Here is a 14919-nt window from a genome sequence, read left to right as displayed (position 1 = left end):
TTTTTGATGTTGCTCCTGATATGACATGGTCAGTTTTTGTGACTGTGACACCAAATGTGCAGAGGGTCAAAGGGCACCCAAAGGACCTACCCATCTCCAGGAACTCATTGAACAGGGTGAAGGCATCAGTTTCGACAAGTTGGTAGTTACGCAGCCAGTCAGACAGTTTGCAAAGGTCGCACTGTTCCACACGTCCGTGTCCCTCGCGGCAGGCCTTCCTGTAACAGTGGCCACACTTCCTGCGCAGCGCCTTTGCGGTCTCTCTCCTGAAGCAGCGTTTCACCCATCTGAAACACAGGTCACCACATGAGTGAAAAACTGTCCGTCTGCCTGTGAGGTCAGTCTGTCGTGTCTTGTAGAGGAACATGCTTTCATTTACTCACTCAGCAGATCTGCTTTCAACAGGGGGAAATAATGAATCACCTGTAAGTTAGTGGACTTCAGACTGTGCCGCTCACGCTACCTGTGCGACCTGAGAGGACAGTCCGTTTGTACTGTTTGTTTGTCCATTTGTGTGTTCTTTTATCTTTTATTGTGTGTGTGTTTTGGAGTTAATGTGGAAGTGCTTCTGATCATGAGGGGAGATTACCTCAGAGTTTTTGTTTCACTTTTGACTTTTTTAGGGCAATTTGTCCTGGGACTTCACGATGGCAGTGGGGAGTCTGTTAACACAATCTGTGAGTTTCTTCTTGCTCTTTGGTCACTAGCAACAGGAGACTTTTGTTTGAATGTTCCCCATTTTCTCCAACGAAGGCAACGCAATGATTTAAATATTGCTGCAGGCAGTATATTGTAAAAAAGCACCGAGGGAGGAGGGGAGGCATTCAGTGCAGAATGAGGAAATACGGGCTCAGTGACAGACGCCGGCTCCCTCTGCTTCCATCCATACTCCTCTCAAATGTACAGGTCATTTGGAATAAAAATGGATGAACTGGAGGCCCCCGGCAGATGTACATGTGACTTCAGAGATACATGTCTGCTGGCTTTTACTGAGACGTGGTTGGGAGACACGGATCCTAACGAAGATCTTTACATCAGCGGCTTTGAGCAGCCAACAAAACTTGCAATATGGTTGTGGCTTGGGAAAAAATCTGCACCTTGACATGGAGGTTGCAATTCTTTCAATTCTCAACTCTCTGTATAAACATCTGGGGAAGCCACAAGCACATGCCAGACTTTTGTTTGCGGACTTGTCTTTGGCCGTATGCAGCCGTATCTTTTAGTACAAAGGCTGCGTGATGATTTCCACCTACCTCACCAGCTTGTCTTATGGATTTTGAATTGTTTATCTGACTGGAAGCAGAGGGTTTTTGTAAATGGCTGGCTCTCGGACTCTGTCGTGTCGTCCACAGGCTCACCGCAAGGGTGCACTCTTTCACCCCTCCTTTTTATTATGTATACAGAGAGCTGCAGGAGTTCTGAGGACGGCAGCTATCTGGTTAAATTCTCTGAGGACACTGGACAGTTGTCACTTCTCCACAGTACAGAATCAGACTGTGGAGCTGCTTTATCAGATTTCATTTGTTGGTGTGAGAACAACTTGTTGGATTTAAATGTGTCCAAAACCAAAGAAATGATCATTGACTTCAGACGAACAATGATGTGACCAAGGAGTATATTATACACAATGACAAAGTGCAACTTGTCACATCATATAAGTATCTGGGTACTATTTTTGATGACAAGCTGAAGTTTGACTTAAACACGGGCATCATTGTGAAGCGAGGACAGCAAAGAATTTATCTTCTCCATAAACTGAATTATTTTTCTGTCAGGCCTGTCATTCTCTGTAGTTTTTAAATCAGTCTTTTATTGAGAGTCTTCTGTGCTTTTTATTTATCTGCTGGTTTCACAGCCTCTCAGTGAATGACAGAAACAGTCTGAACAACATTGTTAAAATCTGCTCAAAGACTACTGGAGTTGTAATCAACAGATCCTCCGTTAGGCAGTAAGCATGTCGTCTTCGTCAGGTCATGTTCCGTCAGGGGAGTTTTCTCTGTTGCCTTCATGGCGCCGTTATGCTTCACCAGTCTGTAATACTAACTGTTTTTTAAAATTGTTTATTCCCTCAGCGATTTGACTTGAATGCTTTCGTAGGTCTGGCTACTCATTTGAACTCAAACTTTTTAACCAAAATCTGCTTTTATTTGTTTATAGATCATTGTGTTTTACGCGCTGCTCTAACTTAATTGCTCCTTGTGGGATTAATAAAAGTTGTTGAATTGAGTTGAGGAGTTCAAACCTGGGGAGACGAAACTGGTGTTCAAAAGGTGTTTTTGTCTGGAAAATGTAGTGTTTTTGCGTGGCCTGGGTATTATTTGTGCATCTTCTGGGCTTGGCGACTGTTCTGCAGAAAGCAGGTGCAGCTTCATACTTCACGGCAACCACTGCAATCATGGCGGTTTGTGAGAGGACACCAAGTGGACCTTGTAAGGTCCTGGCAGCAGCTGAGTGTCTCTCTGGCATCATGTGGAGTTTGATGAGATTTCAGGACCACGCAAGGGCCGTTGGACAGACCCCGTCCCTGTGTTCGTACGCACAGATTTGTGCCCTTTCCCAGTTTTGCGTTGGGTGTAAGCTCGAGTCTCAGAGTCTAACCTGTAAACAGGTTTTCAGGACTCATCACAACTTTATGGTCATGAATTCAGCCAATGATCATTACAAAAATAAAAATAAAAACCCAGCCAGTGGGAGTGCAGCTGTAATATTCAGCTATAGTTACGTTTAAACTTGTGTTCACAGATAAAAGCCAGAATGTTTCCTCTTCACTTTGGAGCTTGTCAGCTTCAGACACAGATCAGTTTAAAAAAAAAGACATTACAAAACGAGGCAGAAGAGTTCGGAGCTATCTGTTCCGGAGTTTGTTGGAAAAAAGCTGCAGACTTACGGCACAGTGAACTCAAAGATGTTGTTGAGCGTCTGTTTGAGCACCATGATCACAGCCATCTGGATGAACAGGTCTGTCAAACAACCGCTGGGGTGGCACTTAAATAAAAAACAAACAAACAAACAAAATCCACATGACGTCCAAACAAACACATAAACATCAGTCACAACATAAATCACAATGTGCTCACCTCCTCCAGTCTCCATCCAGCAATCCGTGCGTATCTTCCTGGATGTCCATTTATTCTGCAAGAAGTGCACATTTAGACCCACCTTTGATGTTGTTGAATTTCTTGTTGACATTTTGGGTGTAATTCCTCCACAAAAAAAACAAGTATGCATAGATGTTGCAAATTATGGGTCTGATCTTTAACCCGTCATTGCAAGTTCCAAGCGACACAAAGCCAGCACTTCACAGCTTTGCTCATATTCAGTTGTTATTTTAACATCCAGCATCATATGCTGCCTAAATATCATATAATGGCAAACAGCATAAATAGCATAATAGCTAAATAGCATAATAGCTCTATCCACCCATGGAGATGTTGGTCTTACAACCCCAATTCCAATGAAGTTGGGACGTTGTGTGAAATGTAAATGAAAACAGAATACAATGATTTGCAAATCCTCTTCAACCTATATTCAATTGAATACATCACAAAGACAAGATATTTAATGTTCAAACTGATAGACTTTTTTGTTTTGTGCAAATATTTGCTCATTGTGAAATGGATGCCTGCAACACATTTCAAAAAAGCTGGGACGGGGCAACAAAAGACTGATCATCAACAAAAGTTGATGAACACCTGTTTGGAACATTCCACAGGTGAACAGGTTAATTGGAAACAGGTGAGTGTCATGATTGGGTATAAAAAGGAGCACCCCAAAAGGCTCAGCCATTCACAAGCAAAGATGGGGTGAGGATCACCACTTTGTGAACAACTGTGTGGAAAAAAAAAATATTCCAGCAGTTTAAGAACAATGTTTCTCAACATTCAATTGCAAAGAATTTATGAATTCCATCATCTACAGTCCATAATATAATTAGAAGATTCAGAGAATCTGGAGAACTTTCTACACGTAAGCGGCAAGGCCGAAAACCAACATTGAATGCCTGTGACCTTTGATCCCTCAGGCAGCACTGCATTAAAAACTGACAGGATCTTACCGCGTGGGCTCAGGAACACTTCAGAAAACCAGTGGTAGTTAACACAGTTCGTCGCTACATCTACAAGTGCAAGTTAAAACTCTATGATGCAAAGCAAAAGCCAAACATCAACATCTAGAAACGCTGCCGCCTTCTCTGGGTCCGAGCTCATTTGAAATGGACAGACGCAAAGTGGAAAAGTGTGCTGTGGTCTGATGAGTCCACATTTCAAATAGTTTTTGGAAATCATGGACGCTGTGTCCTCCGGACAAAAGAGGAAAAAGACCATCCAGATTGTTACCAGCGCAAAGTTCAAAAGCCAGCGTCTGTGATGGTATGGGGGTGTATTAGTGCCCATGGCATGGGCATCTGTGATGGCACCATCAACGCTGAAAGGTACATCCATGCTGCACACATGCTACTATCCAAGCAACGTCTTTTTCAGGGATGTTCCTGCTTATTTCAGCAAAACAATGCCAAGCCACATTCTGCACGTGTTACAACAGCATGGCTTCGTAGTAAAAGAGTGCGGGTACTAGACTGGCCTGCCTGCAGTCTCAACCTGTCGCCCATTGAAAATGTGTGGCGCGTTATGAAGTGCAAAATATGACAACGGAGACCACGGAGTGTTGAACAGCTGAAGTCATACTTCAAGCGAGAATGGGAAAGAATTCCACCTAAAAAGCTTCAACAATTAGTGTCCTCAGTTCCCAAATGCTTACTGAGTGTTGTTAGAAGGAAAGGTGATGTAACACAGTGGTAAACATACCACTGTCCCAGCTTTTTTGAAACATGTTGCAGACATCCATTTCAAAATGAGCAAATATTTGCACAAAAACAATAAAGTTGATCAGTTTGAACATTAAATATCTTGTCTTTGTGGTGTATTCAATTGAATATAGGTTGAAGAGGATTTGCAAATCAATGTATTCTGTCTTTATTTACATTTAACACAACGTCCCAACTTATGCAGCACACTGTTCAGCTGCACGTTACATAAGTGAGTTCACGACATGTACAGATAGGGATGTGCATTAGCACATTACAGTACAAGTCTGAGAGCACGTGATTGTATCGGGGCTCCTTGCACCCACCACACCACACCAGGTAAAGAAACGATCCATCCCACCTCTCAAAATTAACACTTTCTCTGTCACAGCCAGGGGAAATGTGGGCATGCCTTTGGCCTCAAGCTATTGGGGTACTCAGCACTCACGCACGTATGTGGCAGATCATGCAAAGAAAACAGGCCACATGGACAAAATGTCATAGCTGATGCTCCCTCACAATGCAAGTGATACTCTTCATCTCAGGCTCCCTTAGAAATGGCTTATTTGATACAAAGTCATTTCAGTGGTACTCAAGGATCCTCTGAAGAAATGTAGTACAAAATATATCCTGTTGTCACCATAGGTCACTGGTTAGCGTCCAAGTCTCATAACTATACAGCAAGACAGGCAGCACCAGGATATTAAAGACTTGGACCTTCATCCTTCTGCAAAGATACTGGCATCACCAAGCAACTGTCTTCAGTGACCTCATAAGCTCTTCCCAGGCAGCTCTAAATCTCAAAGGACAAGGACCCACAGACATGTATGTATGTTACTGCCAAGATACGCAAATTATTTATTTTAACTATACACCGCCAAATCACAACGGTGCTGCCTCAAGACACTTCACAAGAGTAAATATATTCATACATAATATGACACACATAACAATAATAATAATAATAATAATAATAATAATAATAATAACAATATACTTTGTCCTCTGCATTTAACCATCCTAATTACAGTTAGACACAATCCAACCACTAGGAGCAGTGGGCAGCCACAGTCTGGAGTCCAGGGACCAACTCCAGATGTAGAGACTCTGCCTTGGTCAGGGACAGAAAAAGGAGTAGACCAGGGATGGGCAATCATGTGCCATGAAGGGCCAAGACCCTGCAGGTTTTCCTTGCTACCAATCACCTCAGCAGGTGATTTCATTAATGGTCAGGTGTTTATGCTCAGGGGAGAAGCTAATCAGCAACCCACCTGCTGAGGTGATTGGTTGCAAGGAAAACCTGCAGTGTCTCGGCCCTCATTGCCCACCCCTGGAGTAGACCCTAAATAAACAACTCTTCTTACAAATCCAGGTTGATTCAAAGCATGCCTGCAAACACAGACATACACTCAACAAAAATATAAACGCAACACTTTTGGTTTTGCTCCCATTTTGTATGAGATGAACTCAAAGATCTAAAACTTTTTCCACATATACAATATCACCATTTCTCTCAAATATTGTTCACAAACCAGTCTGAATCTGTGATAGTGAGCACTTCTCCTTTGTTGAGATAATCCATCCCACCTCACAGGTGTGCCATATCAAGATGCTGATTAGACACCATGATTAGTGCACAGGTGTGCCTTAGACTGCCCACAATAAAAGGCCACTCTGAAAGGTGCAGTTTTATCACACAGCACAATGCCACAGATGTCGCAAGATTTGAGGGAGCGTGCAATTGGCATGCTGACAGCAGGAATGTCAACCAGAACTGTTGCTCGTGTATTGAATGTTCATTTCTCTACCATAAGCCGTCTCCAAAGGCGTTTCAGAGAATTTGGCAGTACATCCAACCAGCCTCACAAACCGCAGACCACGTGTAACCACACCAGCCCAGGACCTCCACATCCAGCATGTTCACCTCCAAGATCGTCTGAGACCAGCCACTCGGACAGCTGCTGGAACAATCGGTTTGCATAACCAAAGAATTTCTGCACAAACTGTCAGAAACTGTCTCAGGGAAGCTCATCTGCATGCTCGTCGTCCTCATCAGGGTCTTGACCTGACTCCAGTTCGTTGTTGTAACCGATCTGAGTGGGCAAATGCTCACATTTGCTGCCGTTTGGCACGTTGGAGAGGTGTTCTCTTCACGGATGATGCGAAGGAGATGTGTTGCACTGCATGAGGCAAATGGTGGTCACACCAGATACTGACTGGTATCCCCCCCCCCCCCCCCAATAAAACAAAAGTGCACCTTTCAGAGTGGCCTTTTATTGTGGGCAGTCTAAGGCACACCTGTGCACTAATCATGGTGTCTAATCAGCATCTTGGTATGGCACACCTGTGAGGTGGGATGGATTATCTCAGCAAAGGAGAAGTGCTCACTATCACAGATTTAGACTGGTTTGTGCACAGTATTTGAGGGAAATGGTGATATTGTGTATGTGGAAAAAGTTTTAGATTGTTGAATTAATCTCATACAAAATGGGAGCAAAACCAAAAGTGTTGCGTTTATATTTTTGTTGAGTATACATATCTACAGTAGTGTTCAGAATAATAGTAGTGCTATGTGACTAAAAAGATTAATCCAGGTTTTGAGTATATTTCTTATTGTTACATGGGAAACAAGGTACCAGTAGATTCAGTAGATTCTCACAAATCCAACAAGACCAAGCATTCATGATATGCACACTCTTAAGGCTATGAAATTGGGCTATTAATAAAAAAAGTAGAAGAGGGGGTGTTCACAATAAAAGTAGCATCTGCTGTTGACGCTACAAACTCAAAACTATTATGTTCAAACTGCTTTTTTAGCAATCCTGTGAATCACTAAAGTAGTATTTAGTTGTATAACCACAGTTTTTCATGATTTCTTCACATCTGCGAGGCATTAATTTTGTTGGTTTGGAACCAAGATTTTGCCCATTTACTAGTGTGCTTGGGGTCATTGTCTTGTTGAAACACCCATTTCAAGGTCATGTCCTCTTCAGCATAAGGCAACATGACCTCTTCAAGTATTTTGACATATCCAAACTGATCCATGATACCTGGCATGCGATATATAGATCCAACACAATAGTAGGAGAAACATGCCCATATCATGATGCCTGTACCACCATGCTTCACTGTCTTCACTGTGAACTGTGGCTTGAATTCAGGATTTGGGGGTCGTCTCACAGACTGTCTGCGGCCCTTGGACCCAAAAAGAACAATTTTACTCTCATCAGTCCACAAAATATTCCTCCATTTCTCTTTAGGCCAGTTGATGTGTTCTTTGGCAAATTATAACCTCTTCTGCACGTCTTTTATTTAACAGAGGGACTTTGCGGGTGATTCTTGCAAATAAATTAGCTTCACATAGGTGTCTTCCAACTGTCACAGCACTTACAGGTAACTCCAGACTGTCTTTGACCATCCTGGAGCTGATCAATGGGTGAGCCTTTGCCATTCTGGTTATTCTTCTATCCATTTGATGGTTGTTTTCCATTTTCTTCCACGCGTCTCTGGTTTTTTGTCCATTTTAAAGCATTGGAGATCATTGTAGATGAACAGCCTATAATTTTTTTGCACCTGCATATAAGTTTTCCCCTCTCCAATCAACTTTTTAATCAAACTACGCTGTTCTTCTGAACAATGTCTTGAACTTCCCATTTTCCTCAGGCTTTCAAAGAGAAAAGCATGTTCAACAGGTGCTGGCTTCATCCTTAAATAGGGGACACCTGATTCACACCTGTTTGTTCCACAAAATTGACAAACTCACTGACTGAATGCCACACTACTATTATTGTGAACACCCCCTTTTCTACTTTTTCTTACTAATAGTCCAATTTCATAGTCTTAAGAGTGTGCATATCATGAATGCTTGGTCTTGTTGGATTTGTGAGAATCTACTGGTACCTTGTTTCCCATGTAACCATAACAAATACTCAAAACCTGGATTAATCTTTTTAGTCACGTAGCACTACTATTATTCTGAACACTACTGTACATGTAGAAATTCTTCCACAACTCTTCCTGCAGATCAAGGTTCATTTTGAAACGTGTGCAAGCACGCCTTCCCGCCTGCAGCTTAGCTGAGTGTGTGCATGCAGAACAAATGACAAAGTGCAGCGCAAGTCCTGATAAGAACAGGATGTACGCAGCAACGACAACGTGGCAGGTGTGTGTGTGCGATATGATTGTCTAATAAAAAACACTGTCAGAATGAACTGCACATGGAATGCATGTGATCATGTGCAGGGTAAGAAATTAGTGAGAGCGAGCGTGTTAGATGCTGTGAAAACATGGCAGGAACATAATCAGGGTGAAGTACCAATGTGGAAATGGCACAATTTTCCATTTTGACCACGTTCTTGCTGTCTTCATCAAAACTTTCAGATCGGTCTTCTGAGTGTGACGGTGTTCTGAGACCATGTGCCACAATGCATCAAGACAGCGCACGTCAAGCTGTCAGACCACCTAATCCAGCAGGGGCGCTGACGCTCAACATGCCACCTAGTGTTCAAACAATCAACCAGAGTGAATCAATTTGAGGGACCTCAGTGTAGTTCTGAAGGTCCTGGACATCCTGTTCTAAACAGGATTTTCTTTCACCAAAACAGATCAAATCTAGCCTTGCATCTCAGATTACCTTCCAGAAAAGTGTAGCTGAACATTCAGGTCTTTTCAGGTCCACTTCATCATGAAGCTGTATAACTGGGGGCAGAAAATGCTAAACTTGCACTATGCACAATTTCTCCAATCACAGCCAGAGAAGCCTATAACTTCTTCTGGGTGTCTTGGTGGCTTTCCTCACTCTTTTCCTTCTTGCACAGTCACTCAGTTTTTGAGAACTGTCTACTCCATACAGATTTACCATCGAGTACTATACTGTTTGTATTTCTTCATAATGAATGAATGAATGGATTTATTCGGCACACACACAAATCCGAAAGAACAGAAACATACCAATAATATGAATGTTATATAAACAAGCCTGTGAGTCCGAAAGGGTGTGGGCAGTCAAGTTGATGTCAGTCAAGTCCAAGACATATTCAGTGACTTGGAAATGTTCATGTATCCATCCCCTGACTTGTCTGAAGAAAACTGGCAATAGAACTGAATATTTAGCGGTATTATACCAAAGCGTAGCATTACTTATGCAACCCATCATCTTGGCTTTCAGAATTTTAATTAATTTTTAACAGAGATGGGATGAAGTCACTGTCGAGTCATCAATCTGCAAGTCCCAAGTCAAGCCTCAAGTCAGCTTGCAAAAACTGGTGGTCATGACTTCAGACTCGACTTGGGACTTGCTGATTCATGACTTGCGACTGACTTAATGGTGACGTTGTCCCACCTCTGATTTATAGTAAAGTCTAAAGATTTGCTTTGAGTTTTAAGGAAGATAATTTTAGAAATTTTTTATATTTAGAAGCCTGATTTACTTTTGACAAATGACAAAAACATCCACAACTGTCAGAATCCAGATCAAACTCATATAGAAGATGAAACCAAATGAAAAAAAATATTCCAGTCCATCAGAATGATTTCATTAGAGATAAAGAGGGGATTGAGTCATTTGGTTTTCATGATTTGGTGAATTTGATGAGTACCTGCCCAGGAAGAAGGCCACGTAGAAGAGCGAGGAGAACAGAGTAAAGAACTGGAAGGTGAACATCTTGACGGTGAAGCTTCGTTCTGTGGCGGCCAATGATCGCGTCTCCTCTGCATCACAAAAACAACACACAGAGACAAGTACAGGTTTCACAAGCCAACGGCTCATTCTCAGCTGAAAAAACAAAACTCTCAGATCCTCTGAGAAAAGGTCATCAATGCCTGAGTTTGACAAAAGCTAGATTTTGTAGAACAAAGAGATGGTCCAAGTAGGTCCAGCAGGGTCTTATTGATGTCCCTTGCCACACTGTAGTCTCAATCATCCTGCACCTCCCTCTCAAACAAGGCTCTGGAGCCACACATTTATTAACAGCTCTAAATCTGAACCTCGGGCACCGATTAGCTGAGAGCTCAGAGTTCTTGAAGAAGCGTGGCAGACATGGTGGAGAAGATTATTTTGGCAGTATAAATGGCTACAATTTATCATCAAATATCAATTTAATGCAAAGCAACTCCAGTGTCTGCAGTTATCTTTGATGAAGAGAGATCACGCTGTGTAACCGGGTCACATGTTTCTGCAAACCACAGCGCCATCTCCTGGTCACAATCAAAACACACGTTCTTCACCTGTCTGTTGCGTCTGCTCAAATGCAGTAAGTGAGCCCAGTCATACTGTAATAGGGGCTTCATATCATTGGTCAAAACTTGGTATGTTACAGTGCACATCACAGGATCACTTTTGTGCACACTGAGCAAGAAGAATGGAGAGCTTGTATATTTATGTGGAAAGCGCTACCTGACTGACAAGTAAGGTGACAGGCTGGTTAGGTAGGAAACAAATGCGAGGCTCACAGACACAGATCTGGTTGCAAAAAAGCTTTAGTGAGAAGTAATGCAACGGCTGGTACATGGGAAGGCAGTCCAAAAAGCACAGCAGTAGTACAATGATCATCAGGCTAAGCAAGGTCAGACTAAACGCAGGAGGTCAAGTACACAATTAAGCAGGCAGATCTAGAAAACACGAAAATGAGAGCTGGTATGAGGGCACAGGGTGCAACAAACTGGCGAAGAACCAACACAACCCGTGAGCTAATATAACCCCAGGTGTCAATCAGCAGATCACAAACAGGGGTGCGTGGAAGGAACAAGAAGCAGGGCGTGACCAGAGAGGAAGAGAGAGAGAACTGCAGACAGACCCCAGCAATAAAATCCCCACAAGAAAAGAATACACAGAAAAACAATATGAGCAAAATGAAAACAACAAAGACAGACCCAAAACCAAGCAGAAGACCAGATAAACCGTCAGACCCTGACATAAGGATTTATCTGTGCTTTAATCCTGGGCCATCCTCAGAGACAGACTATTATTTTTTATTATTGTGCGCACTTTGTCAGCTGTTTGTGGTCGTTGGTCGTCTGCATCAGCTGAGCTTCTTTCGAAGCTAAGACCTTACAGGTAGAGTTCCCGAGTCAATAGGTCGGAAACATCACCAGAGCTGTCATTTGATAGATTCCCAGCTGATGACAAACAGAAACAGAAGTGGCTACATCTGATCAGGTAGGCCCCCTACCCTGGCCTTGACCTTTCTCTTTGGATTGCTGATGCTGTAGCAGCTGTACCGACCACTTATGAAATGAATCTCGTCAATTTACATAACCATAAGTGTTTTGTTTGGATCCGGAAACAGATTTATCCCATGATGCCTTAAGTCAGAGCTTAACAGTCCAATACCAATCCGAAAAGTGATTTCCTGTTCATCCTGTTTATTGTTATAGATTTCCAGGTAATCAAACATACTCAGATTTGAAGGCGCGAGTTTAAAGTGGAAACATATTTCCGAGATGTTAACAGCATAAAAGCTGCTGTGAAAACCATAACTGTGTTAATCTCTACAGCCATGACAGTTATGTAATGAATACGTTTCTCACCGATATCACACAGCTTGAGGGAAACCCATCTGTTAACCTGCAGAGGAGCAAACACACACACACACACAAAAATATATATATATATATATATATTATACTGCTTACATTCACTGACACTAAACATATTCAATTCATATTCACTTCTACATTATTTGCACCAGAGATGTGTTTCTTCAAAGCAACCAAGAGTGGCACAGCAGTAGCATTCCTCTGACAACATGTGCAAACAACATGCTGACATTCTGGAATCTCACGTAACATTTTTGTGGTTTCAGGTTGCAGGTAGGAATCGTTTACCTGGAGTAGCTGCAGGTGGAGAGATGAGGCAATCAAGACTATTGAGGTATGTGATGTTAGTACCTGGTCTACATTTTGTTCAACCCAAAAGGGTTTATCCAGTGACCATTTACCCCAGTCAGGTATGAGAGAGGTTTTCTCAGGCAATGCAGTGGCAGCAGGTTAAATACAGTGGCCCGGCCCACTAAATCTGCAAGCACCATTATCATCATCAGTTCCTCCTGAAGGATCCTATGGCCTTCTCCAGCCACACAGGCTGAACTGTGGGTCTACACTGCAAGGAGGTTCCAGTGTCTGAAAAGCCCCCAGAAGAAGAAACACCCTAATAATGAGTTGCACTTCAACTGACTACTTTCTACATGAAGGAACAGCAGTTCTGCTGTAGCAGCTTCTGGATATCAGAACTCCTGCCCCTGTTTCAAAGGTGGTCCCACCATCCGGTGAAAGAAATGTACAACTCAAATTACTTGTCATCACCCCAATCCACCGACTGACGTCCTCCGCACTTCTGAATAAAAATCCAAGATCCTACACAGAGTGCTGCACCTCATTCCAAATCTGTAGAGTTTCTGGCAAAACATTCTCATCCAGGCTGGTTCAAGCCACATTATGAAGAATGACCTGCACAAAATAAAATAAAAAACAGCAACGCAATCCTAACTCCACCACAACAAATACATTCTGCCCCTCAGGTACACCTTTAGAATCTGTTCCCACAAATCTCAAGGCACAGCTCTAATGGAATTCAACACCATCTAAAAATATGGACGCAATGTCACAGAGGTTACATAGGAACTAGATGGCACATAGCAAGAGACTCAACACCTCCATAACACACCTAACAGAGCTCGCTGTAGGCTTGTTCCAACTCCACAAAGCGCACGTGAAGCCTCGGAAATTCACCCTGGAGAGATCTCAGAGTGCATTCCTGAGACCCTTCCAGGATCCTTGCAGGGATTTATTGGGTCTATGTTAGGGGTTGGCGGTATAAACAGTATAAGCGGTATGCAATAAAAATTTGGCCCACGATAGAGATTTTCTTCATACCGTCATCCCGCGATAGGTCGTGACGTCATCAAAGTACGACACGCTTTGCCTACTGGGACCTGCTACAACGAGGAAGCCACAGCAGTGGGGAACAATGGCTGCGAGCAGTGAGCGTGTGGAGGAGACAGAAGACGAAGAGCTTGTCAAAAAGTCCGGTGCAACATCTATAATATGGTCATGGTTTGGATTTAAAGTGTCAGATAGTGAACAAAACAACATAATCTGCAAAATATGCAGGGCAACCGTGATAGCAAAGAGAGGTAACACAAGCAATCTCTTCTACCACCTGAAGTCAAAACATGCTATCGAATATGAGGAAAGCCAAAGAATGCGTGATGTTCCACAAAAACCAAGCCAGTCTTCTTCGAGTGGGAAGAAAAAAGCAAAACAGGTCTCTATCGCCCAGGCATTTTCAAAGGGCATACCGTATGATAAAAAAAGCCAGTGGTGGATTGAAATAACTAATTCTATCGCCATATTCTTGTGCAAAGACATGGTGCCTTTTCAAACTGTGGAGAAAAGTGGCTTTTTAGGCATGGTCAAGACGCTGGATTCACGATACGTGGTGCCAAGCCGCAAGTATTTTAGTGAAGTTGAGGTTCTCAAAATCCACGCCGAGGTCCGCAATCGAGTGGAAAAGGAGCTCTCTGTCATTAAACATTACGCAAGTACCACGGACTTGTGGTCAAGTCGTACCATGGACCTCTATAAAAGCCTCACGATCCACTTCATCGATGACGAGTGGAATTTGTGCAGCAAATGCCTGCAAACCGCATATTTCCCCGAGGATCATACAGGGGAATATAAGGAATATAGAAAACACGTGTGGAGGCACTTCATTACGACTCACTCCCGTTTTGACAATGAATATCCACCGGATTCTGATGCTCATCAAATAAAAATAAAAGGACTTAATATGAACTACAAGTGAAGCACTGCAATCTTCTCCCGTAGCTTCACTCTGCAACAGAAGACAACACCAGCATCCCTGCGTGTTGTGGGTTCTTGCTGAAAAGAAAATGCAGACTGACTCTGAAACAGTGAAAGAATGCATATTAGCTGCCGTCGACAAGCTGGTAGTGCACAAGCTAAAACAGCAGGTAATGTCTTCAATCAAGTCAGTCCCTCTGTCAGATACAACAGCTGCAAGACGACTGGATGTTTTATGTGAATGCAAGCACAAGAAGGCTGAAACATTTCTGACAAAAATGCTAGATGAGAAATTTGTCTCAGAAATGTGCTTTTTA

The 14919-nt window shown here is 42.7% G+C and overlaps 1 protein-coding gene across 1 annotated transcript in view; it reads right to left on the bottom strand.

The window, feature by feature from the left end:
* The window catches only part of LOC117522916 (anoctamin-9-like), a 150324-nt gene that overhangs the window by 52538 nt on the left and 82867 nt on the right, over positions 1–14919 (bottom strand). Inside the window, 5 exon segments of the mRNA XM_034184343.1 lie at positions 91–287; positions 2888–2985; positions 3078–3132; positions 10399–10510; positions 12329–12365. Coding sequence (XP_034040234.1) covers positions 91–287; positions 2888–2985; positions 3078–3132; positions 10399–10510; positions 12329–12365 — 499 coding nt within the window.

The sequence above is a fragment of the Thalassophryne amazonica genome, chromosome 2 (assembly GCF_902500255.1).
Source record: "Thalassophryne amazonica chromosome 2, fThaAma1.1, whole genome shotgun sequence".
In the NCBI taxonomy this organism is placed as follows: domain Eukaryota; kingdom Metazoa; phylum Chordata; class Actinopteri; order Batrachoidiformes; family Batrachoididae; genus Thalassophryne; species Thalassophryne amazonica.
The sequence above is the reverse complement of the archived record's forward strand: the minus strand, read 5'-3'. Positions and strand labels throughout refer to the sequence as shown.